This window comes from Monomorium pharaonis, chromosome 3 (assembly GCF_013373865.1).
Source record: "Monomorium pharaonis isolate MP-MQ-018 chromosome 3, ASM1337386v2, whole genome shotgun sequence".
Lineage (NCBI taxonomy): Eukaryota > Metazoa > Arthropoda > Insecta > Hymenoptera > Formicidae > Monomorium > Monomorium pharaonis.
This window is the reverse complement of record NC_050469.1, coordinates 13,279,802-13,306,862: the sequence shown is the minus strand read 5'-3', so window position 1 is coordinate 13,306,862 and position 27,061 is coordinate 13,279,802. Positions and strand designations below refer to the sequence as shown.

General features: G+C 34.0%; 4 protein-coding genes and 1 non-coding gene across 9 annotated transcripts; 4 read left to right on the top strand and 1 right to left on the bottom strand.

The window, feature by feature from the left end:
- The first annotated feature begins 1,218 nt into the window (after positions 1–1,218).
- On the top strand, positions 1,219–2,996 carry LOC105832976 (UPF0488 protein CG14286). Its single transcript, XM_012674338.3, has 2 exons — positions 1,219–2,245; positions 2,460–2,996. Exons 1-2 carry the CDS (start codon positions 2,225–2,227, stop codon positions 2,976–2,978), a joined length of 540 nt encoding a protein of 179 aa, XP_012529792.1. The 5' UTR covers positions 1,219–2,224; the 3' UTR covers positions 2,979–2,996.
- A 491-nt stretch (positions 2,997–3,487) lies between these two features.
- Positions 3,488–3,560, top strand: Trnar-acg. Its single transcript has one exon. It is a non-coding gene; the product is annotated as a tRNA-Arg (tRNA).
- Positions 3,561–4,082: 522 nt separating this feature from the next.
- Positions 4,083–8,429, top strand: LOC105832971 (threonine--tRNA ligase 1, cytoplasmic). 2 transcript variants are annotated; one of them, XM_012674330.3, is made up of 5 exons: positions 4,083–4,558; positions 4,844–4,927; positions 5,243–6,798; positions 6,880–7,169; positions 7,439–8,429. In XM_012674330.3, exons 1-5 carry the CDS (start codon positions 4,490–4,492, stop codon positions 7,582–7,584), a joined length of 2,145 nt encoding a protein of 714 aa, XP_012529784.1. In that variant the 5' UTR covers positions 4,083–4,489; the 3' UTR covers positions 7,585–8,429. The 2 variants fall into 2 exon arrangements, with proteins under 2 accessions (XP_012529784.1, XP_012529785.1); XM_012674331.3 differs by having other exon boundaries at positions 4,084–4,426.
- A 760-nt stretch (positions 8,430–9,189) lies between these two features.
- Positions 9,190–21,574, top strand: LOC105832973 (zinc finger protein ubi-d4 A). Of its 3 annotated transcripts, XM_012674332.3 has the most exons (9): positions 9,190–9,407; positions 9,484–9,593; positions 10,051–10,284; positions 10,392–10,597; positions 10,833–10,902; positions 12,625–12,780; positions 14,564–15,007; positions 19,261–19,373; positions 19,724–21,574. In XM_012674332.3, exons 1-9 carry the CDS (start codon positions 9,316–9,318, stop codon positions 19,853–19,855), a joined length of 1,557 nt encoding a protein of 518 aa, XP_012529786.1. In that variant the 5' UTR covers positions 9,190–9,315; the 3' UTR covers positions 19,856–21,574. The 3 variants fall into 3 exon arrangements, with proteins under 3 accessions (XP_012529786.1, XP_012529787.1, XP_012529788.1); XM_012674333.3 differs by lacking the exon at positions 12,625–12,780 and having other exon boundaries at positions 9,191–9,407; XM_012674334.3 differs by lacking the exons at positions 19,261–19,373; positions 19,724–21,574 and adding an exon at positions 15,575–18,943 and having other exon boundaries at positions 9,192–9,407.
- On the bottom strand, positions 21,021–27,056 carry LOC105832974 (iodotyrosine deiodinase 1). 2 transcript variants are annotated; one of them, XM_012674335.3, is made up of 4 exons: positions 24,592–27,056; positions 23,040–23,246; positions 22,357–22,673; positions 21,021–21,932 (listed from the first exon to the last, which is right to left on the bottom strand). In XM_012674335.3, the coding sequence occupies exons 1-4, from the start codon at positions 24,836–24,838 to the stop codon at positions 21,747–21,749; spliced, it is 957 nt and encodes a 318-aa protein (XP_012529789.1). In that variant the 5' UTR covers positions 24,839–27,056; the 3' UTR covers positions 21,021–21,746. The 2 variants fall into 2 exon arrangements, with proteins under 2 accessions (XP_012529789.1, XP_012529791.1); XM_012674337.3 differs by having other exon boundaries at positions 24,558–24,775.
- Positions 27,057–27,061: the final 5 nt, after the last annotated feature.

The window sequence follows — 27,061 nt, the reverse complement described above, 5'->3', positions numbered from 1 at the left end:
GACTCATCCTCTCTTCTTTGGACGGTCAAATGGACAGTTAGCTATGTGTTCTAAACTTTAGGGATCTCGACCATGCGTCTGTGCACATATAAAAACACATACACAGACACACACACATACATTAAGATAAAGCCGGTATGTTATTCAGTGTAGCACAATTGGTTTGCACTGAATATCAATCTTCATTGTGACGTCCACTAATGTAATTTGCAACGATTGTAAACACGTAAGATAGACATTGGGGAATTAATTGGCTCTCTCGAAGGAGTGATCTGAAATAAGGGAAACAAACTGCGAATAGACACATATCTTGTTATCTTAATAATGTGTGAGTACTTAAATACATATAGATTGTGTTTGAGAGCAGCGTTCACCCGCGAGAGGCGTGTTTTTTTTGTACGCTTGTAGAAAGTAAATATTGAATTTCCAGTTTCTCGTAATTTGTGAATAATTTGGCGGAGTTCGCAGATTATAATTTAAATATCCCGAGCGCAAGAAAAAACATCTCAAAGATTAAATACATTTTTGATGTTCTTTAGGCAGACGTCTCTAACTTGCATTGTATCGCTCAAATTATATTATAAGTAACAATATAATTTACAGAAATAGCGATTCAATATTAATACAGATGGACATATTAAAATAATATATGTCTATCCTTCGATTTACGCAGTTCGGTTTTTACAAAAATGTCTTATACATATAAAGTGCTAAAAAAAAATTCTTAAGGGAATATTCAAAATATACAGAAAACTACTTATTATCTCTTCCAAACTTTATATTTTTCTTCTTTTATATAAATAAAGAGAAATTAAGACGTAATTTAAATATTTTACGAAAGCTGAGATCTATTGAAATTTCTTTTTCTTTTGAGAAATGAACGCTCTATCTTACGTGCGTACGATCGTGTGTCTATCCTCTGTAGAAATGCCTTATTATCACGTGCCTCAATTAATATTTAAACTGTTCACCTGCTTATACCTATTACTTGTTAGTCTACGTAACGAATATATATGTGTAATATCGAGTTATTCTTTGTACTGCTCTTGTAAATATATTCTGAAGAATTAATGTCATCCTGTCGTCTATATATACTGTGTATACTATCTCGTATACGTTCCTACCGCTCTTCTACTCTTACCGAAACGCACAAATATCTCTCTCTTTTTGCAGAAAAAGTTTAATCGAAAGAAGAGAAAATCACGCTTATTAATTTATATATTTATAGAATTTTTTAAATTTTTTATCGAAAAGTGTAAGATTTTCTTCCTTTTCTTTCTTTTACTCTTATTTATTAATTTATATTATGCGCAGCGCGAGACAATCGGAAAACTAAACACGTTAATGAATTAATCAAAATATGTTAAAATTATTCGTAAATTTTTAAGTTTTATTTTATTGAATATTTACTTTTTGATTTTGAAGAAGTTTTCACCGACAGTTAATACCTGATAATTTTTCTTTTTTAATTCGTTCGCTTATACGGAGTCGTATTCTTCATTTATCCGCAAACTATCCCGCGCCTTTGTATCGCATGCCAATCTTCCTCACTTTTATGGCTATCTCATGTTTTACGTCTCCTCTCTGCATAATTATACTTTCACACCATTTCGTGTGTCCGTCCTTTATTGTAAAGGCAGATCAGCATGCGACGACATATGAGTTTATTTTCTCACGTGTAATCGCATTTTTTCCATTCCAGCATGATCACCGGCACGAGCGTCCTTAAAATTTATTGCGCAGAAACTGAAAAGAATAAGACTCTATCCTCGCAAATCTCGCGTTCGAAAAAAGAGAGATACATCTCTATAGACGCATACTCATATGCAAGCGACAAACTTATAGTTGTAGATGCTGAACGTGGTAATTCGGAGAAAAAAAAATCTCTTGCGGAACTTTTGATTTTATCTTTGTTTTGCGTTTTTGCAAAATTTTAGCTTTATTTTGAAATTTAAAACTTTGCGCTGAACAATCGATTTATCGATCGTATCGATATAACAACGCAGTTTCATACGTTTCCATTTATGTGCGAGAGATGGCTGCACCATCGCCATAACACGGTTAAATGTAACCTGTGTGACGTGTGTGCATTGCCAAATAATATAATGTTTATTAATTCATATTTTAGACTTTAACTATCGATATATATAAACTACATATACGTATAACGTATTGTAATTTTGTAATTATATGAGTCGTCGGCGGAAATAAATCTCGTTGTGAAATGCCGCCAAAACCTGTGATGGTAATTCATATAAAAATCCTCATTCCCTTGTTTCGAAAAACAGGCCTGTACATTTTAGTTGAACTTCTTGCACGGTTTATCTTTTCTCCTTGAAGAGAAAAAGAAAAAAGATAAATTGTGGAAGAAGTTAACAGACTAGGAAGAAACAAACCTAATGTGTTTATTATCAGGATGGGTTGCTGGTAACGTTTGACATGTTGAGCATTTATTTCAGAATTCTAAACGCAACAGCAAGACCAAGAAAGACGTAGAACTATGTGATCCTCCCAAGGTAGTAAACACTAAAAGTGCAAGCGGTTTAAGTCCCGAAGCGGAGGATCGGTTTGAGTTGGAATTATGTTGGTGTATACAACAGCTGGAGGCGAGCTTAGGTACTGGCAAGTTGCAGGAGAAGCAGGTGCAGGAACTCAGCAAACAGTTACAATCGTTAAAAAGCAACACTGCATCATTAATAAGAAAAAGACAAATAATGAGAAATACATTTGGAGACTACAGGGAAAAAATGGCTGAGGACGAGCGGAAGTTTAGCAAAACTATGTCGACTGTCAAGTTCACTAGTTCTACTTCAGCAGATAAAAAGTCAATATTTATCAAAAAAGCTACTGCACATATGCAGAATTTGAATAAACAGACAGATGGACTGCAAAGTATATCCCAAAGTGCAAAACAAATTGTTAGTGATAGTAATGGAACTGAAACTCCATTTCAGTTTAATTTTCAAGTATGTCAATAAAATTAACTTTTATATTTATATAAGGTATGAATTTATTTGCGTAACACCATCTTAGTATTTTATACATAGGTACACCTTTTATATTGTTTTTAGTTAAAGGATTATTTACAAAGTGTGAAGTACAATTTGCAGCAAAATTTTGTTTTATATTACAGAATGATATATTATTATGTAATTATTTTATGCAATTCTTATTTACATATTTAATTTGTATATATAAATATATTTTTAATAATTTATTTTATAAATATTTACATAAAGTTTAATTTTATTACTTATATTACTTTTTTTATTTATTATTTATATGAAATATAAGAACAGGAAGTTGTATATGTATAGAACAAAATAGTATTAAAAATTTATTTTTTTATTTGATAACTTTTTTTAATATTAGGGAATAATTTTTAAATTTTAAGAATTAAAAATTTTAACAAGTATAGATAAATAAACGTTGATATAAAATGATGTAATCCCCTAAAATATGATTTTTAATTTAAAGTTTTCACGAGGGTCCTGTGGCGCAACGGATAACGCGTCTGACTACGGATCAGAAGATTCCAGGTTCGAATCCTGGCAGGATCGAAATTTTTTTTATAAATTCTGAAATTTTATTTTTGTATTCAAGAGAAACATCCAATGTAAATTTTTGTAGACTGATAAGATTAATTGATCAAGATTTCAAATCGAGAGAAAAAGAATGTCTACGGGAGTACATTTCTTTGCGAGTGATATTCATAAGCGGATTTTGTATTTAAGGTTTGAATAATTTAAAATAAAATATTTAAATACATTTAAAAATAATGTTATATAGGCGCCATTTAAAGAAAGAGAAAGAAAGCTTTCTTATATAAAAGAAAGCTTTAAGTATTGCAGGTACTAAAGAGACTCAAAGCATGGTTAATAGTTATCTGACTATATCTGTGCTTAAGTCATTCTTATTTTTGCAATATCTATGTTTCAAAACTCGAAACAAAAAATTTACTTTGTCTTATTAATCTTTTCTTGCAAATTATAATTTATATAAAAAAATATAATACTCTTAATTAACAATTAAGTGATTTTTCAATTAAGAAAATAATTAGAAATTTAAGTTAGGGATAATCAGTTTTAAGCTTTGTAGATATCATAAATTTATTCAGTCGATTTTTTAATTCGGAGTTGGATAAGACTAGCCATTAAAAATTCTCTTAACTTCTCGAGATAGGAGTATTCTTTTAGACTTAAAGGTATAATCCAATCAGCAGAGCGCTCGCTGAGCGTAGACCTCTGCTGAACGCGGCCTAAGTGGTTTGTATAATAATTCGATCGTGCTCCACTGCGACTCGCGCAGAATCGAAACCGCCGAGTGAGAATTTTAGTTGTAACCGGCGACCCGATAGTGTGATACTCCTAACATGGGCGACAACGTGGTGGCCGACGTGCAAAATCTGACCTTGGCGGAGGATAAGGCACGAATATCCCAACTTTACATACAAGTCGAATTTCTCTCGCCTTTTTTTTTTAGTTGAACTATGCTGACGAGTTTACGTTTTCACGTTTGTAGGACCGTTTACGGCGGTACTAAGTGGACACATGCTCGGGTTGGTTAAGACAAGACGTTTCTCTTGCCTTCTTCTCGTACAATTGTTACCCTAGCTTACGAATTTGTTGTTGTTCCATCGTCTAACAATAACAGTCGCGTTAGAACACGCTTTTCGTTTGTAACATATGACCGACCATTCACAACGTCAGAATCGATAATCTGACGTAACCTACAAGCATTGTTTCATGCAAAGTGTCATCTGACAAACCTGATGATCCTTCGTGTCGTTCAACCTGCCGCTCGGATTCGCGAACTGTTTTTATTTTGAACACTCTGTTTTCAGGCGAAGTCGATCAAGGCACTGAAGAAGAAATATGCACCGGAGAAGACTATATCGGAGCTTAATCCTTGGCCTACTTACATTCAGGTATAAAATCAGCTAATATAAAAAATTTTAATGTACTCAAGTTCTTCGTAAATATAATTACTTTTGTAATTGGAACTGTATTTTTTTCTATGCAAGCTAGATTTATTTTAAAAAATGTGATTAAACTTGGTATAATTTATTTTCTATCTTTTTCCAGTTGTAAGAATTAAGTTACCTTGGTACAAATGAGTTACTTAATGTATTAATTAAATAAAGTAAAAAAAAAAATTAAATTAGGAATTTATTCAAAACTGATTTTCCATAGTAATTTATTGGAATTTTTTAATAGCTTAAAGTACAATTTTATGTTTATAGGACCGGATTGTATTATGGGATAAATTGAAAAAAGAGTATGAGGATGCATTAGCAGCAAAGACCCCTGTGAATATAACTATAACTTTGCCGGATGGTAAGAAGGTGCCTGCAAAGTCTTGGCGTACGACACCTTACGACATTGCAAAGGGTATTAGCCAAGGTTTGGCAGACAATACTGTGATTGCGAAGGTCAACAATGAACTGTGGGATCTGGACAGACCTCTGGAATTTGACTGCAAATTGCAGCTCCTAAAGTTTGACGATTCGGAGGGTCAGCAGGTGTTCTGGCATTCTAGCGCTCACGTTCTTGGGGAAGCTATGGAAAGGGTTTACGGTGGCTGTCTCTGTTATGGGCCTCCTATCGAGAATGGATTCTATTATGACATGTATTTGGGTGACAAGGGAATCTCCAACACGGACTTTCCGTTTCTGGAGAGTCTCTATAAGAACATAGTTAAGGAGAAACAACCGTTTGAACGGCTGGAAATGACGAAGGAGGCTCTTCTGGAAATGTTCAAGTACAACGAGTTTAAGGTGCGGATTATAAACGAGAGGATACACACGCCTACCACCACGGCTTACAGATGCGGTCCGCTGATCGACTTGTGCAGAGGACCGCACGTCAGGCACACTGGAAAAATCAAGGCAATGAAGATTACGAAGAACTCGTCCACGTACTGGGAGGGGAACGCTAATGCGGAATCGTTGCAGAGATTGTATGGGATTAGTTTTCCTGACAACAAGCAACTGAAGGAGTGGGAGAAGCTACAGGAGGAAGCGGCCAAGCGGGATCACAGGAAGATTGGGAAGGAGCAGGAACTGTACTTCTTCCACGAGCTATCGCCTGGGTCTTGTTTCTTCCAACCACGCGGCGCGTACATATACAACACTCTGGTCGAATTCATTCGTTCTGAGTATAGAAAGAGAGGATTTCAGGAGGTGGTCACCCCGAACATTTATAACAGCAAGCTGTGGCAGACCTCGGGACATTGGCAGCACTACGCAGAGAATATGTTTTCTTTTGACGTGGAAAAGGAGACCTACGCACTGAAGCCTATGAATTGCCCGGGTCACTGCATGATTTTTGACGTTCGAAGCAGATCCTGGCGTGAACTACCGTTAAGATGTGCAGATTTCGGCGTGTTGCATCGCAATGAGCTGTCAGGTGCGTTGACGGGTCTCACCAGGGTAAGACGATTCCAGCAGGACGATGCGCACATATTCTGCTCGGTGGAGCAAATCAAAGACGAGATAAGTGCCGCGCTCGACTTTCTCTGGCACGTTTACTCCGTTTTCGGTTTTACGTTCAATTTATGCTTATCCACGCGACCTGAAAAGTTCATGGGTGACATAGCGGTCTGGAATGAGGCCGAGAAAGCATTGGAGGAGAGTTTAAACGAGTTTGGCCAACCGTGGAGCCTTAATCCTGAGGACGGTGCATTCTACGGACCTAAAATTGACATAACTATCATGGACGCACTTAAAAGAGCTCATCAGACTGCTACAATACAATTGGATTTCCAATTGCCCATTAGGTTCAATCTGTCTTACGTTAAGTAAGTATCTATTTTAAGTTTTATTTAATTTTGATTTAAAAAATTTGTGCATGAGTCATTCATTTTGTTATATGTTTACAGTGAAGCTGGAGAGAAAACCCGACCGGTTATCATCCACAGAGCCATCCTAGGCTCTGTAGAACGTATGATTGCTATTCTAACTGAATCTTATGGTGGTAAATGGCCGTATTGGCTCTCACCACGGCAGGCGATGGTTGTGCCGGTAGCGTCGCAATTTGACGATTATGCTTATGAGGTGAAACAAAAACTCTGGAACTCTGGCGTTATGGTCGAAATCGACACCGACCCGAGTGATACTTTGAACAAGAAGATTCGTAATGCTCAGCTTGCACAATTTAACTTTATACTTGGTATGCATCAAATTTTCGTGAATAGAATTAATATAAAAGAACTTGTTTAGGAAAAGTAGTCTTTATTAATCAAAGTGAATCTCGATGCTTAACAGTAATTGTAAAATTTATGCAGAATTACTATTAGGCATTATTTATTTTGATTGATTAAGGCTTTCTTTTCTATTATATTTGATATTTTTATTGGTCGATTTTCCCTTAATATTATCAAATTTATTTAGAATTATTTTAATTAAAATGCTTAGGTAACAACTTTAATTTTATTATAGTTGTGGGAGAGAAGGAACGTAATGCTGGCACAGTGAACGTAAGAACGAGAGACAACATAGTGCACGGTGAAATGGCAGTGGACGAGTTAATCGCGAAGTTGAAAGTCCTGAAAGAAACGAGAGATCGAAACAGCGATTTAAAGTAATTGTTTAATTTTCGGCAATTTGTAAAGCAAATTATTTATTTTTAGCTATTGCCCAGTATCTGGCTAAATCTGTAATAAACCTAATGATATGGATATCTTTTTTTTATAGTAAATTATTTTTTTTTGTGTTTAAGAAAATATAAATTTTTCACTTTTTTGTACATCAATTCTCTCCTTCCATAGATATGAAAATGAACAGATATTATACAACGGATATTACAGATATTATTAATTTAATGAAGACGATAAGAAATATAAACTGATATGTGAAAACACAACTAATAGAAAATATGTTTTATTCGGTCATCGCTAAGACAGAATGCCCTGAAAGGTCGGAAAGTCTCAGGTTTGATTCCCGACTGAGGTGTTATATTTTTGCAACAGAATTATTTACATTTGGGGGAAAAAGAAAACAGAATGCTTATTATTATTATTATTATTATTATTATTATTATTATTATTATTACTATTGAATTTATTATCAATTTTATATTGTGATATTACTGATCTTGTTTATCTTATTGTGTTTTAAAGATTGAAAAATCCATTCGGCGCACAGTTCACTGTATTTTAAAAGGTATATTAAACATCAAACCACACAAGTAAATATCAGCAGAAAATCCAGCTATGACCGAATAAAGCATATTCTTTATTAATTATAAATTTATGTGCATTTTACACTGTGTGTAGCATTTATTATAAAATGTGATTAAATATTTGGTCTTTGTACACATTGTGTTTTACTATAACAGCGATTATCAATTACCATTTTTACATATTGTATTTTATATATTATATGTTCAGCTGTTGCACAATTCTTGCAATTAAAAAAAAAATCAAAATTATTTTTGTCTCCTTTTGTGATTAATATGATCCTAAAAAAGGTACGAAGTTGATAATATATAATCGAAATTTTGACATCGCTTTTTCGTGACAATTCTCTTGCTGCGCTAACTTTGTGAACGGCTATTATCGTGAAGTTAGCAAATGATAATTTGTATATAAGTGGCTATTATCGTACGTAATTTATTTTTATAAAGTAAAAACTAAATAGCGCGCGACTGTAATGTTAAGTTTTTATAAATATTGCTGTATCTTTTCCACATCTACGTTTCTGTGATCTTCACATCTTTTATAATATACATTTAGTAATCAAATTTTTTTTCAAATCTAATCTTTTTTACTTCCCAATTCTTAATTTGTGAAATATTTAAACCTAATTGCTCGTTTTGTGCTATAAGACTACAACTTGTAAAACCTCTGAAGATTCTTGAATTTGATTTCGCTGATTGCGAAAGAGAACTTTATAACATGACAAGCAAGACTATTGACTTTTTATGACGGCACGATATATATAGTCATAAATATTCAAATAAGATGCGCACGCTTCGAATACACCCTCACTGATACTGCTCAAGTGAAGTCAATAAAACGCAAAAGTGTTTTTCATCGATTCATCGATATACTGTTTATTCCGCGGTAATGAATTTTATTTATTATGCCTGTAATGTTTATCGCTGACGTTCCTCGCATTATTATCGAGGGAAAACGTGTACCGCGCGGTGCGACGTTTGACCAGCGCGGTGCCACTTCCGGGAAGAAACCGGAGCTCCGGAGCGGCACCGAGTGGAGTGGAGCGGCGTCACGCGAGGAACGCACGTAGCAGCAGCACGACGACGCGCGCTAGCGAGCGAGCGAGGGGACGGGACTGGACGACGGGACTGTCCGAAAATGACGACGGTGGCGATCTCCCCAGCTATGGCTCACGGTAACAGCGGAATAATACAGGTGGTGAACGAGAGCAATCTGAGCAAGATCGAGAGGTATGTATTATCGAGTCTCGTATTGTTCTATACGGGTTTGTCGGGGAGAGATAATTATCGATCCGCTTCGCTACAGCTTCCTCAACGATACGGCTTACCGAGAAGCCATTGAGAATTCCTCCAATTACAATAGCCGACTGTGCCGGGAACGACGTCTCCGCATGCCCTTCCTCGACTCGCAGACAGGTGAGATTCGATTGATCGCCCCAATTTTTATAAGGTTTATCGAATTAAATAGTTGACCAATTAATAATACATTATTGATCATTGATTTATCAGTTGGCTCGTAAACATCGTATATAAATATTTTTCTAAAAAAAAATGTATCAAATAATCGATATAATGGCTTTATTCTCTGTAAAAACTTATTTAAAGTAATATTTTTTTTTTAATATCAAGTTGACAAGCACTTTTCTTATATTTAATTAGTTAATAAAATTAACTTAAAGCAATACAATGACTTTGTTTAAAATAAAAATTTGTTAATTTAATTTGCATTAATTAGTACTAATAAATTACAATTAATATAATTATATTAATTGCAATATATTAATTATAATTAAGATTACTGTAAGAATTTATTAATATTTTTCTAAATTGAGTGTAAGAGCTTATGAGTGTAAGAGCTTGTTTGAAATCATAGGTGTCGCACAAAATCACTCCGCCCTTTTTATGTCCTCAAGAGAAAGATTACCAGGCTTATTACACGGTCAGATTTATACCTATCCAAGTAAACGATGGCGAAAGAAACGCCGGCAATATTTAATGCATTACCTACATCCAAAACGACCAAGGGGAGATATAGAGGATGGAACAGAAGGTGTGGAAACTATTACACATGTAAATGATGACAGCAAAGATTCAGTGGCACTTAAAGGTATACAAAAATCGACTATTAAATTATATAAAGCTTTTTCTATTGGTATTAAAATTATTTTATTTAAACATCCATTTTGGACCTTTTATATAAAAAAATGTTTTTAGACGAGCACAGCAAAGACGCTTGGTATTATGATGAACAAGACATGTTAGACATGGATGCTTATGAAGAACCTGATCCTGATAGTGACTACGATTATGAGGAGAGTTACAGCAGTAAACGGAAACGCAGAAAAACTCGGGGAGGTGGTCATCATCCTGCTCGTAGTCATCCACCTTCTACAGATACTCCTGGTGGAAAACGTACAAAAGTAAGTAATACAAGAACAGAGAACAAATACATTCAGTAAAGATAATTGATATTTTAAATATAAAACGTCCATTTAATGACATCTAATATTCAAAATATTAAGTATAAAATAAAAATTGATATACATATTTTTTCAACTTATAAGGATACATTACATTTATAGAAGTCGCTTTTTACATGAATTTTTTAAATGATCTATAAACGTGATTTTAATAATATGATTTTATTTTATTCAGGGTGGTGGCCGTGGACGTAAAAAGACCAACTACGACTCTGTTGACACTGATAAACCATTCGTTTGTGACCGTAAGTTTAATCATAGATACAACTATAAATGATCATTCTTCCTATTATTAGTTTATTATAAATATTATCACTATTATCGTTTTGACGCTTGTTATTTCTAATACGTTACAAACGTATAAATTTAAAAAGTTGTTAATTTTCATTATCTATATTCATATCAATAAATATTACAACTTGATAATAATATATAAAATATGTTGAAACTTTGAAATAAATTGTTAAATATTCAGTTAAAACATATGATAATATACAATTGAATAATCTTAATGATCCAAGCAATGGTGATTCAGATATGTAACAAACTATATAATGCGGGAAGGTGCTTTCTAGTCTTTTCTCATTATCACGATTTTAATATATTGTTTGTTCAGAGAGATTAATATATTAGCCAGTTTATTTAAAGTTTATTTAAATAGCAAAACTAACAGACAAAAATTAAGTAATATAAAAATAACAGATTTTAATATAAGAATTTTATCGCGCGAAAAATCCACTTTATTATTTTATTTTGTTCTTTACTTGAGTATATATTATATATATGGACAGTCATGGTATGATTCTGAGTGCAAGGCAGAGACTAGTCGTATGTTCCAAATATCCAAAACTTTGTGCATAAATAGTATACGCTTTTTATTCTTATATCTATGTTCTTAAATATTTCTTTACATTTTTCTACTAACCTGATTAAAAATATATAAAGGTTGGATATAATTAAAATATTTTGTACAAATAGTTTTATAATGGTTTTATTGTTGCATTAAGTTCGAAAATATCGCAATCTAGTTAAACTAATATCTTGTCATTTAACTTCTAACTATATTTTACTTGAAAAATAAGTAAATAAATTACTAACATACTATTATGCCAATCAAAATTAAAAGAATTTTAATTGATGTTTTACAATCATTACGTTACATTTACAATTTTACAGTAAAATTTTGGAATTTTAAATCAACATGTCAGAATTAATTTATAATCTCTCTCCCTCTTTTTTTTTTTTAATAAAAAGAAACAGCTCATTTATATACTCATTATGCACAAATTTATGAGATTCGAGTGTATTTAGCATAAGCAAAAAAAGAACAAAAGAAAAAGATAGAAAAAAGAAAATTAAAGTAACTCTTTGAACAATCTCGATATTATCTGGAAGGAGTATAATAGTCATTACTAATTTGGTCAAACTTTTCCAAACACAAAGTCTATGAATTAACTCGAATGTGCCTGCAATCTGTTTACTTCTTGAAACCACTCCTGTTAGACTAGCAGATAATCTAAAGACATTTGGTCTGGTTATACAAAGCTCGTGTTAGACACAGACATAATTTTAACGGAGCAATTGAAATTTACTTGTTAACAATCGAGCTAATGTCACTGGCCCAAATATCTTCGGACTAGCTCTACCTGCAATAATAACAGAGCAAGAATGTACTGGCTCACACTGTAGCGAGCTCATTCTGTAGGAGTACAAGCATCAAGCCTTGCATCGTATTAGTTTTGCTTCTTGGGCTGGAACTCCTTCACTGCTTGTCCACATATAGAATCGTAGGTGGATAGGGATGTGTACTGGTGCGGAAGGTGTGCAAATGCTATCCCTGACCCCGCCCTGTCAGCTTTACTGTCCCGTATCTACCTCCCTTGATCGTCCATTAAACGGAAGATCTGTCTTATCATTGGACGTTGCATTGGATGGATTGCGGGAAAACAGTATTTGCACTTTTGCAGTATGCAGCGCACGGTATAAGACCAGACCCGGTCTGGTCTACCATTACGGTCATTCCCACTCTACTTCCTCCGGTGATCCTGCTAAGGAACTAAGTCCCAGTCCTGCCGAAGTTGAACCTAGGAGCGTTGCAGACACCGCTGCTTCGAACCAGCCAGGTTGGAGCCAAAATCAGCTCAGTTTTCTCACTTTCCTTTAAGCCCGCGTGAACCCTGCCGATTCAGCCTCTGCCTCTCCCTTCCCGCCGCCTCCTCCCCCATTTGCCATTATCTTCAATCTTGTCCCGGTCATGCAACTTATCCGAGAATTTTATCCTAATATATAACAATTTAATATATATATATATATATTTTTACATGTACTGCAAATGTGTGCATGCATTGCAAATAAGATATCGTGATATTTCTTCTAATGTTTAAATTTGTATTTTGAAATGTGTATGTATATATATATGGAATTTATACTTTTTTGCGATTATTACCTATTATTATGTGTCAAACCGTTTATATATCATACAGATATAAATGATATTCGAGTCAGTATGATATAAGCGATTTTATTTTGCATTTTATGATTAAATATTTGTATCTTATACATATATAGGATATATTTTACATGTAAAAATGGGAATGTTTTACTGAATAAGAAAGCGATAATTATTTGTACTGCATGTATTTTGCAGTAGCATGTTTTCGAACAATAGTATATTTTTTATATAATATATATAAGAGAGAAGAAAAAAATCATCGAGTCCTATAGGTTGGTATTTTCAGGCTCGATTACAACACGTCGCGACATTTGAGCGTTTTGTATGTGTGTATGCGTGTTTCTTTTTCATTCTCTTCTTTTTGTCTTATATTAGTAGCTCTTTTTGTATCCCTTTTCGGCATGATTATAGTTTTATTTTTTTTTTATTTACGAATTTAGTCTAACAAGTATCAAAGCCTCTTCTTTTCTTTGCTATTTTGACGCTTGTATTACTCCTAGAGCGATTTTGGCTTCGATTGTATTCCTATTAATGAATGTTGAGGCTTCGTTGAAACATCAAATAGGTATCATTGAATTTACTTGTAGTTCCAATATGTTTGAAAAAGCCGTTTGTTTGTATCTGTCTGTACTTGGAATCGATATATATCTCGTCGTTATATCTTGGATTTTGCTGCTGGTGATGGAATGTACTGATTGACATATGCACTTTGTTATACTTACATATAATCAGATTTGTTTTTCTTTGTTGTAACAGTCAGTTGAGTCTTGTGAAGTTTTGAATAATTGATTCCGTTATACGAAGGAAAAAAAAAGGGCAATTATGACTACTTATGTGCACATCACGTACGTGTGTCAATATAAACGAATGTACAGCAATTAGTTTAAAATTATACAAAGTGTTCCAGATTATAATCATTTTGGTCGACATTATTTTCGAGTTGATTTCCTCTGCTACATTCCGACCTTTTACATTATAATTATATTAATAACAATTGAGATTCTCAAGTTAAAATTGACACAATATCTGCAGATTGTAACTCAGTTTCTTCAATGCTTTATCTTTCATTTGATTAATATCTGATAAATAATTGATTCGTTCATTCATATATCGTTACACTGTTCTTTCGATTTGTATTTTGTCTCTTTTATTGTGAGATATGATAGTAGATTTAGAGGACTGTATATATTTGAATGAAACTTGCATCAGCTTTGAATTCCAATTGAATATTTCTGGCCCTAGCAGATACACTTCGACATAACCGAATCAATTATGAACGGATAAAAAAGAGAGAAAGAGAGAGAAAACGAGAAAGCAAGAAAGAGAGAGAGAGAAAGGATGAGCGAGAGTCGAATATGAATTTGTCTATTGTCTATTATATAAAAGCCGGTGTGCATGGTCATGAGCTTGTGACGGCAAAGCGCAACTGGGTATGTTGATCGGTTTGTGATCAGGTGGTACACGTCGGGGTCGTCAGAACGCTACCTCCTCGAATACCTCAAGTCCTTCCCCGGCGACGCCTACCGTTGCACCCGCTGCGGGAACGGTGTCGCAGCCGCAGCAGTCGCAGCAGCAACAGCAGCAGCAGCTGCAGTCGACCGTGCAGACGCCCGTCGCCCCGGCGTCGCCCACTGTCCCGGCGACTAAAGAAGATCACCTACCGGCGGCGTCTTCGCCCGGCGGCACCGCCGTCTCCTCGCTGCCGTCCGCGGAAAGCGCGGGTACGACCGGCGGCCCGCCCACCCCCGGTGGACCGACCGCGGAGAAGAAGGCCGGCGGCAAGTCGTCCGCGGCGCAGCCGTCTCCGTACTGCGACTTCTGCCTGGGTGACGCGCAGCAGAACAAGAAGACCGGCGGTTCCGAGGAACTGGTGTCGTGCAGCGACTGCGGCCGCTCAGGTAAGCCAGAGGAAAAGATCAAGCGCAAGTACACCCGGCGAGCGAATCACAATTAACTCGCACTGTCGCCGGCGTGCGACGACAACGACGACGACGACGACGATGACGACGACGACGACGACGACGACGATGACGGCGACCGTGACCACGACGACCACGACGACCACGATGATAATCACGTAGCCACGTGTATTCTTTGAGAAATCAATTATATTCCGGATTCGGCGATGAGAGTCGTACATTTCTACGGCGGTTTTGTTTTCTACGTCTCTTTGCGAGCCTACTCGCGCACTGCGTTCTGTGCATGCATAGCCAAATACAACTCAAAAAAAAAAATAAAAGAAAAGGAGGAATCAGTCTGTTGCAATATCTTGCGTACGCTTCCTCGCGACACACGCGAATGTGCAAGGCGACCAGCAACTTATTTACAGGATATATATGACTTAGAGATTATTTAGCGATGTCGTTTAATCGGTAGCGTTATATTGAGGAGAGATTGGGAGAATATTGGGTATATATATATACGTGTTTATGCTATATATAATCGTTTATACTTCCATGTTTCAGCTGTTAATATCGTGAAAGACGTTAAGTAATTCGTTAATTTTACGAGCAAGCAAGCAAACAAGCAAGCAAGCAAGCGTACGTATCCTTCCTTACGCAAAGAGGATTTCGCTGTTCTCCATTCGTATACTCCAAACGTATCTATAATTGTTAGACGCGCAATCGAGAGAAAGATGTTTAGAATTATCTGTTACATTTGTATTAATCTCTCTTTTTTGCCTATTCGTTAATGCGTTAATCGTATTTGTACGCGTAGCCGTTGAAAGTGCGTAGAAGTTACGTATATACGTATATCCGGCTTTTGCAGATCACGTTCTTCAATATGCCTTAGGTTTTACCGAGGTAACGGGGATAACTTTTTGAGTTGTATAGGGTTACAGAGTTGTGTGACTGCGTTTTGTCACTGCCGCCAAGGGTAGTAGAAAAAACAACAATGCAAACTGGGTGCAATAAATTAAGGGAGAAGCGCATTCGATTATCTGCACAGTGTAGATCAAACGGTTACGAGCTTTACATACACTAGTCAAGATGAGGAATACAAAATACATCGTTTTGTCAATGGTGCAACTTGTCGCATCTGAGTAATAGGAATTTTCAGGAATTCCTTTACTACGTGAATTTGCTGTGATTTATGGTATCTCAATGATTAGTTCTAAGATACTCGAATCGGTATAACGCGGTATAAATTATTGTATTACTGGGGGAAAAAAAGCACAAAGCTAAAGAAAAGGAGTCTTCATCGGTGAGAGAAGTTGAAATTTTTGTCGTGTGTATGTATGCGTGATTGGACATTGGTAGTAAATATTGATACGGATCGTTTGCTTTTTGTGCAGAATTATAACGAAAATTTGTTGAAATTCCTGTTGCACAGTACCACCAGAGCACATATTGAGGAGGATGTGTTTGTCTTCTGTTTGACAGTGTATCCCGATATTTTCGTTATTGTGTTAGAAATCAAAAGAGAGAGGAGGAGGTGCACGACGTGAGAAACGCACCGACAGGTTTAGAAGAATTTTAGATGCAATATATATATATATATGAAAATATATATACTTTATATATCCAGCACAATCATGAGAATCGTTTTAATGAAAGCAACGTATTTATTGTAAGATAACGAGAGATGTTGATCGCGTCACATTTAAATATTTCTACGTTTTCCGAACGCTTGTACATATTTTGGTGGCTTTGCGTTTGTTGGAGATTACGAGGTTTTAGATGATGTGAGAGCTAGAAAGAGCGCAGCGCAGAAAGAGGAATAAACGAAAGAGGAGAGAGTGCAATTTTTTCTAGGGATCTCCGTACCTTCCGCGACTCTGAAAGAATTTTGAATAAAAGATTTGAGTAATGCAACCGTGGGAATGATGTTTCATCTTTTACGATAATTTTCATTTTTATTACGTTAATTTTCAATTGGAACTTGTTTAACGACTCGTTTATGTGTTCATGATATTTATTTTTTATAATCGAAAAATACATATGTATAAACATAATTCCCGATTCACTCTTGAGAGTGCGAATCGGGGATTCGTAGAAATGAGAGAGGGACGTTCGCTGCAACGTAAGATGCGTTTTACATAGTCGTGTCGTGTGTGCCGTGTAAAAATTTTTCGTTGACTAGCAAAGCTGTGTATACTTTGAGTAACAATTTGTTTCTCAGACAATCTTCGTTATTTTTTAGACAAGTTATTACTCGAGAGGCCTCACATTTTATAGCGAAGTTATGATTGATGTTTTTATATTGATGTTTTTCACGAGGAGCGCTACGTGTGAGATGATACTGTGAAGTAGAGAATTTATTTAACGTGAATTTTAATTGACATATGTAACAGAGCGCTCGATGCTTTCGCGGTGATGTATTCAAATTTTGTTGTGATGTATTGAGGATTTTGTTGTGAGGATTAAGAAAGGGGAAAAAAACGCGATCGCGCGCGTTCTTGTTTAATCAGAACTGCTCGTTAATTTTTTAAAATGTGTCTCACATTCCATTGTAGCTGCCGCTCTTAATTACGTTTAGTTGTGGGCATTAGCTTTTCCGATTTAATGTATAACCGCCCCCTTGCTATGTCACTGTTATTTGTATGACGCGCAATATATTTATTACATATTTAACAAGCGAGGCGAAGATATGGGATAATACATTTACAGAATGGTAAAAGTTCTTTTTACTACCAGTATTTTTTTTCTTTTTTTTTTCTTTTTTAGTTAGGTACCTTTCTAATGAGATGCGTCACACATAAACGTTGTGACTAATATCTTCTTGTAGGAATTTGACATAGCTTAGTTTTGTACAAGCTTTGATACTCGTACAAATATCATTTGATTAGGGATAACAAGAAGATCGTGTAATGAAATTAATGTAATACCTTATGAGTTTTTCAGGCATAGAGAAACGCCGAGATAAACTGGGCGTGTTGAAACTACTACCTGCGACTAGACTCGAATTATTTTGTATACTTTTTGCCGATTATACATAGGTCGCAGTTTTACATGTCGCTTATACTCTCTATACACTTATACGCCACACACAAGTCGTACAACGTTTTTTACTTCCTGCCACACGCGTGGACGTGTGCGTACGCGCGGTTCTTTTTATATTCGACTTCTGAAAGATTTGGAGATAATTTACAGCCGTCTTCTTTAATCGTAGAGCTTCATGTTACAGAGTACTTTCTAATATACATATATTATGTAACTCGAGTATAGAAGGCTATCGACAAAGATGTGTTACAGCTTCTTTACATATAACATATGATACAACGTAGGATATTCTATATTATTTAACATGGTATAGCTAATACGGCAGGCTAGAGAGGGTACTATACGTTTTAGTTTCTTGTATAAATTGATATTATATTATCCTTAGATTGTCGTAAGAAAAACTCACATGGTATAAAAACAATGGAAGCATGCAGATATATAGTTCCTCCTTGTTATATATAAAATTGAAGATTTGTTATTAGGCAGTTTTAATTAAGCAATACCCAATGAGGCTTATAAATAATAGTATTTAAGTCACACTAGTTATATATAAATATATATATATGTTCTTCATATATATATAATATATATAAAAAATGTGATACGTTATATGAGTTGCGTGTTGTATGTATGACAATGAAAGAGAGAGAGAGAGAGAGAGAGTGAAAGAGCGAGAGAAAAAAAAAAGAGAGGAAAGGAGCGAGGGAGAGTGTGCATCTGCGACGTTTATATTGTGCTGCGCAAGAAAGAACGTGAACTATTCCAAGGTACGCCCTGCTATTACTTACCACCTATTATTCCAAATAATAACAGTATGTTCAAAATGCAACATCAAAAAAAAAAAAAGAAATTACAGATATCATGAAATAAAATATTCTGTGCGGAAAAACATAACGGCGTATCATTATTCCGGACGTTTTTAGTGCTGAGGAAAGGTGAAAGACATCTAGAGTCGTACTTTTGTGGACCAAATTTTGCCAAATGCTGTTTCTTTCTGAAAATTCGATTTACGATGAGAAAGCATTGAAAAAGTAAATAATTTTTGTGGAAAAATAATATTTAACATAATAAAAATGAACAATAGCTTGGAGTTCACTGTTCTTCGGCACAAGATAACTGTCCTGGCACCTTTCTACTCGCATCCCACGAAAGATTCCTCGTTCCGTCCCAAATACGTGTTCCTTGACGTGCGTACGTTCTTGTTATAGGGCATCCAACTTGTTTGCAATTCACTGCAAACATGATCGTTTCTGTTCGCAAGTACAGGTGGCAGTGTATCGAATGCAAATGTTGCTCTATTTGCGGCACCTCGGACAACGATGTAAGTATATATTCATTTCGCAATCATTTTCGCAGGCTCTCGTAAGCAACGACTTTTACCATCGTCCCGTAGATGATAATAGAACAAACGGCACGATATTTAATCTCGCTTTTATATTTCAAGAGAATCAGATTATCGGATAATTTTTTTTTATATTATCGATTAATCTCATTTTTAAATAATATCGCCTCGTAAGTAAGTGACGTTTATTTGCTGATTCGCGAAAAACGTGGTTCCGAATGATTTATTGGAATTTACGTTGGAATTTACGAAAACCGGTGAAAATAAATGTAGTAGCATTATGCGCTTTACATACGATCTGATATTAACGGTTTGGCGAACTGAAATAGGATCAGTTGCTGTTCTGTGACGATTGTGATCGTGGCTACCACATGTATTGCCTGGCTCCGCCTCTTGCGTCACCTCCCGAGGGCTCCTGGTCTTGCCGCCTATGCATAGCCGAATTTCATCGCCGTGATTAAGTCCACTTTCATAGATAAGTCACTAAGCTATCCATCGCTATAGCGATGTAGCGGATCATCTTATTAGGAGAATTAGGAGAGTATTCACGGGCTCACTCATAATAGTATTATACGGCATATACACCGGCAAATTTGTTCAAGTGGAAGAAAGGAAAAGCTGGAAAGCAACTTCATCGATTACTATTTATTACGAAATTTGTATTGATCATCAATCCCCCTCCGTTAAATTATGTTAATGTTAAAGATGATAATAATAATAATTATAATAATAATAATACATTAGGAGGATACGTTTATATAGTATATTACATTAGATATCTCAGGCACTGGTGATCTCAACGAGATAAGGATGTAAGGAAACACGTATTTATAATTTAACTTGAGGTAGCTTCTACGAATAGATGTATAAAGCAAGATGTCGCAACCCAACTGTTAGCAAGGTTCCGTGAACGGAACGAACAAAGAGATTACTAATTTTAAAAGCAAAGACGGAGTTCGATTTACCGACGATGTTAGATTTTACATTCGTACTGAACAAAGTGTATTTTTTGCTCATTTTAGAAACTGACGTATATAATATATATAACAAATTATATATCATGTATAATCTGTATATATATATATTGTATATATTATATATTATATGTATTACAATATTTTATATAATATATATTATAATATATATATTATACATATATATATATATATATTAATTTACAGCGATATTACTAACGAAACGAACGAAGATATTTAATTAAAAGATCGCTAAATAGGACAATACTCTCCTAGTTCTAGACTCTATTCTACTCTTGGTCAATGATATTTGAAATTCGGTTACATTCAGAACTTTTACAGTTGCTTAAATTTAATCGAAAATTTGGCGATCTCGAGTTTTTATCGCTGACTCTTAGCTCCTCGCTACTGACTCGGCTCGTGCCGGATTCTTATAGGAAAAAAGGAAATACGGAAAACGAAAGAATTCATAATTCTAGATCATGATATTAATAGTATTTGTTCCATGAATAGTGATAAATAGAATATTATCTGTTTCTCTGTATGTATCATGATACTAAAAGCTTTTACACATAGCTATTAGTAGCGTCGACATAGCTGTCATATACAGACTTGCAGTACTGGAGGAAAATTATATTCTACATGTTCTTCGTCATTTATAGCTCAGTATTTTTATATTTTATATATTAAATGTACTTAATTTAAGACGGCGCTGTGGGTGATATTTGGTATTCATTTGATTAATGTAAAACTTTTTTTTTCTAATTTGATTTTACGACCGCCTAATTGTGCTATTGTTAAACACAAACTTCTATCAACTCTTAAGTTCTTCTTTTTGATTAGAACAATGGATTTATATTTTATATCGCTTATTTTTAACATTATGTATGCAAATTTGAAAATAAACATTAGTTTATACAAATCGGATCGTATTAAGTTTAGAGCAGTCTTATTGCGTGCCATTGTATACTTTTTTAATGGTCTCTTTCTGCAGGAGAAAGAAATATGACAAACAACATGACTCACGAACAGGTGCTATATTTCAGGGATTAGCTTTTCTTTTTCGACTATTACGATTACTTTGTAATATTGGCAGCGATGTTTTTTAAGCCAAGGGGCACTACGTTCTACGATTATAGAGTAAATAATTATTACCTATACAAAATGTAATGTAAAATATTAAAGAAAAGTTAGTAATCCGAAAAATATAACATTTTTCATAAAAATAGCATTAACATAAATACTTGGACTATTTATTTCAAATATTCCCATACTCAATTTTTTCCATGTAAATAAAACTTTTGAAATTCTTTTGATCTTCTTTTAGCGTATCAAATGAGTACGGTAAGGTGTAAATCAATCGCGTTTTATACTTTCGTTAATCAATTTCGACCAAGATCTCGGACAGATCTTTTCGCTGTAAATCGGGTACAGTGGCGTCTTCGGCTGGATAACCGACCGGTAGGAGTAACACTAGTTTCTCGTTGGATGGACGTCCAAGGAGATTACGTATAGCCGGTCCACAGTTTAATGGCGTAGATGTAAGGGTCACTAATCCGGCGTACTATATTTAAAAGTGATATGCAATTAATTAAATTTAATATAAACTCAATCATTACGCAAGAGAAATATCACAAAGTTCACGAAGCAAACCTTCATTACGAAGAATTTTAAAATTTTTTAAATTTGTTTAGTGATCGAAAATCAATTCGGATTAATACTTGTTTTTCTCTTAGGGCCGGTTGTTTCAACTTCTTGTAAACTTATCTATCAGGTAAACACGTGTCTTTATTTATATAAGAAAAAAGTGAAGATAGACACATGTTTATCTGACAGGTAAGTTTACCAAGAAATTGGAACAACCGACTTTAATAAAGAAATTTATATACTGAATTTTTTGTGAAAGAGAATTGTAAAAGATTCTTTGGAACAAAAGATTTGTTTTGAGATACTTCGTGATGTTTGTCGCAGGAAAATATTAAAATCACCTGTATAGCGGTAATGAGAATTCCACACGCGATAGAAACGCTCATTTCGTGATAATAATGAATCTTTTTCCGTCCATTTGGTAAAAAGCCGTAAGTTTGCTTGAATACAAGTATCAAGTACGGCGCCGTGGTGAGGTATTCTTTTATCCAATTAGTCTTTAATGGGGACAAATCAGTCGTCCATTTTACGCCCATCCTTTTTTTGTAATTGATTTCTTCCTCGTGCTCCACGATATCTCTAATTTGCGATTTCGTAGTCGGATCTGTTATTGCAACAAAGGTCCATGGCTCCGTGTGTGCGCCGCTGGGAGCAGTACCTAAATAAACATAAAGAAGAGTAGATGTAACTTGAAAGGAACGAGTTGCGAACTTAGGTATCTTAAAACATCATCATTTTGAATAAACTTATTTTAAGCACTTATTGTATTCTCGAATCATTGCCAACGGTACTAAATTTTAATCTTAATATGCTAAAAGGTATCTTCTTGATAATTAATTAACGATATGATTAGCGGATGAAATTATCTAATTGATTATTTTTCTTTCCCTCTTTTTTTACTTTTATTTGTAAGTTTGTAATATTTCTGTTTGCATCTTGAAAAGTCTGAAACATTGGATTTCAATTTTTCAATCGCAAACTTGAATTTCGGAAGAAATTTTATTTGAAATGTCAACTGAAGTACCTGCGGCCCTTATAATTTCACGGATAACTTCTTTCGGTACGGGATCCGCACTGAAATATCTTAAGGTCCGCCTCGCCGCACTTATCCGATAAAATTCTGACGCACGAGATAATAATTCCTTTTCGGATTTCCGAACGTAGTGATACGGTACATGCTTAAGATCACGTGGTAAAGCAGGCTCCACATCGGATGAATCTTCATTCACTTCTGGAAGGTAATACGAAACAATTTATTTTATTGAAATATTTTAATTTGAAATATTATATTTTTATTTGTAATTTTTACAAATAAAATCTGTATTGTTCCCCATTGATTATCAACATTGTGCGCAACTTTAAAAGCTCTTGAAACAAAGGATAATTTACATTTTAATTTACATTTTAAAATATGATGGTACTATTAAAATTCAATTTAGTGCATTGGTTATTATATCTGCGAGCGACAGCGATTAATTGACCTGGTTAAATTATACATTTTTATACTTCAATTGTAAATTGAATTTATATTAAGCAATGTATTCATCTCTATTGTGAATTAAATATTACGCAATATTTAATTTATACATATACATTTTATATCACTATTGTGAATTAAACATTGCGTAAAACAAGACTGAGACTGAAATCGAGAATTCTAGAATCAAGAAATGTTCATTTGAATTTTTATATCTAAAAAATTGAATACTAAGATTTTGCGTGGCTGTCATAGCCCCTTCATATATTATTTAAAATTTTATTTCTTGGAGCATTTTTCTGATTTTATTATTTTAATTTCTATGTTTAAAAAAAGTTCTTTTCAATTTTAGAATATTAAAAAAAATATAATGTCTTCCTAATGCTTTTGATTAAGGTTATATATTCTTATATGTATGAATTTATGAAAATAAGTTATAAATAAAAACGGATATTGTTCGTTTCAGACAAGATACAATTATTTTGGAATAACATGAAAGAAAGATTTCAGAGAGAGGAATCTTTGATTTATAAAAGCGAAAACAGATGGTTGTAAGATAAATATATATATATATATTTTTTTTTTAAGAATGAAGGAGGGAGGGAAGTAAATCGATTAGTTTACATAATTGTTTACATATTGACATGATAAACAGAAGTTACAGAAAGAGAAGTTAAGAAAATGTACCGTTATAAATTTAATATGATCACAAAGTCGTTTTGACTACTTTGAAATTTATAATTTCTAAGGACGATTAACTTAATAAAACTTAACATTTTACTAAGCTCATTAATACTTTATTCTTATTATTTTCTTAACTACCTTGTAGCCACTAAATTAATTAATTATAATTACCATTAGTTGTACTTTTGCTACTTGATACGCGAATTTTTATAGTTTATCACTAAGATAAAATAAAATTTAATAAAATAAGAATAAAATAAGAATAACATTTTAAAATGATATTAAAATTTGAAGCAAAAATACTTGAATTCTGATATATTTTTGCCGTTTTTTTTTTTTCAAAATGAAGCATATTAGATCGACAATCATATTCCACTTAACGTCTGTCGTGTAGAAGTATCCGCTGTGACATTACTTTCACTCGGATCCGTGGATTCGTTGGATGCCGAGAATGCATGTGTCCCACTTTGCACCGTCACTTTTCTCTTGGCTGGTGGTCCAAAGAATTTTTTAAACAAAACTAACGAGACGACGACAATGATTAAGTGATAGAAATACTTGATCGTGAAGGGTAATAGATATTCAGCGAACATCTCTACGCGCGACGAGGACCGACTTGCTACTGATATACTGGTCGAATGAAACGATCGTACTGAAGTCATGTGACCAGATAAAATCAAATGATAAAACGCGATTTATCAGACGTTCCCCGTCACTTTAAAAACGTGATTGTATGCATTTCATGCGCGAATTCACGGAGCAAGGAAAATGGGAGGAGTATATCTTCCTTTTTTTACCCTCTATTCTTCGATAATTAAATATTTGTCGAGTAATCATGATTGGTATTTCCCTACTGCGAACATTGTAGGATTGTAAACAATTAATATGCACTTTCGTAATACTAGTTTTCTTGATTGACACTCAAGAGATTTATATACGATCCGACGATTGCACTTACACTTATTTACACGTTTTATTGTAAATAATGTAAATAGATCGAAGACTAAACGAGAGAGCACTATCACATTTATGGTGCTACTTTGAACGGTCGACGTTGTTACGAAACATTTATCGTAGCTTTGTTATGAAATTACTGGCCAACGGGGGCGGGGGAGCTTGCATGCCTCTCGTTTACTTTCGATATCTTGTTTGCGCCTAACAGAAATTCAGAAATCTAAAGGGATAAACTTCTCATGTGTTTATAAGGGATCTTCAAAACGATGAATTCTTCCTTCGAGTAATATGTCTTACATCCTATAGGGTGATATATTTTCAGCAGGCTAGCATTTTTCTTTTTAAGAGGATATTTTCATTTTTAAGTTAAAGAAAATCAATTATTTTTTTTATATTTTGTAATTAACACATTGAAAAACATTAACATTAAAAGAAAGAGCAGAAAGAGAGCACTAGAGATAAGAGACCTAATATAAAAATTTTTATTAACGTATAAACTGTTTGTAAAATTTTAAACGCGTTTTAAAAAATAATATTTATTAATATTATGTTGCTATATATGATAACTCATCTCGTTTTAATTCGAGTGTGGACTCAAAATTTTTAGGAGATATTCAGAACGTGTTTTTTTCTCATCATTAAATCATGGCAACAGTAAACTAGTATTTTTCTTATACGTTTAGATTTATAAAAAGTTATTAGAAAAAAATGCATCAAATTTCAAGTCTAAGCTCTTATACTAAAAAATAGATTTGTTAATGCCACGTCATTTACATGTGAGTGACGAATGAGTTCGGGCTGACAGTTTTTTTTTTACCTAATTAGTAGGATCTTACAAATTATTTAGGAGTTTTTAATAATAATAACAAACTAGTATTTCATAGATTTCCGCGGACTTGGGTTTCACGGGAAATATTCTTTATGCAGAACGATCATACGTAATAAAAATTAATATAAAAACCGCACGAAAAACCAAAATTATCCCTTTAAATAAAGATTAACGATTGCGTCCAGTGTATTCTACATGTGGCAAAATTTATTACACTGTAATGAGAAAGCAAGCGACAAAATTCTATCCTGTTCCAGATCTCATTTCTTTATTTTACACATTTCTTCATATATATTTTTCTTTTTGCTATTTGTTTTACGTTTTGTAATATGACTCGGTAGTCAAATGACCGAAGAGAATGATACGGTCGAATAATACGGGATGCATATTCGAATTTAGCAGCAACATTGTCAGCGACGTTTGTGTCACTCTGCTAAACTTCGAAGCTAAACTTCTGAGTCTGCTGATTGTATTGATTAGTTAGACCGTAAATCGGGTTCATTCTGTTATTTCTGTTTGTTGATAATTGGAAATCACTTAAATCTAAAAAATCACGTTTTATTTAGATTTCAAAAGCGTCTCTTTTACTTCATTTACCAAACACGGCGAGAATATAAGTGAAATCGGCGAGTAATAGGTTTCATCGGCTTCTAAAAGCTTTATACTCTTGCTCCATTTATCGCATAACTTTGTTCAACCACGGATCGATATTTATATTAAGGATGTTTTTGATATTCTGGACAATACCAGCTAAAAGTTATAAAAACTTAAAACTACAGACTTAAAAAATTTTTTTTTTTTTTAAATCAGCGATACAAAATTGTGAATATCCGAATTTTAGTTCTGAAACCAGAGGCAAAGAAAAAAAAAACAATGAAAAATTTGATTTATAATTTATGCAGCGACAATGACCCTATTTTGCTACAGTTTTAAATGAATAACCTTTAAACGAGTAAGTGGATCCAAATAAGCTTTTGCACGAATATTTATTAGCATTTTATTAATATACTTACAAAATTTAATTTATAATGCTATTTCTCTATCAAATTTGCAAATAACCATTATATAAAACGCGATTTAACAATCAAGAATAAACAAAAAA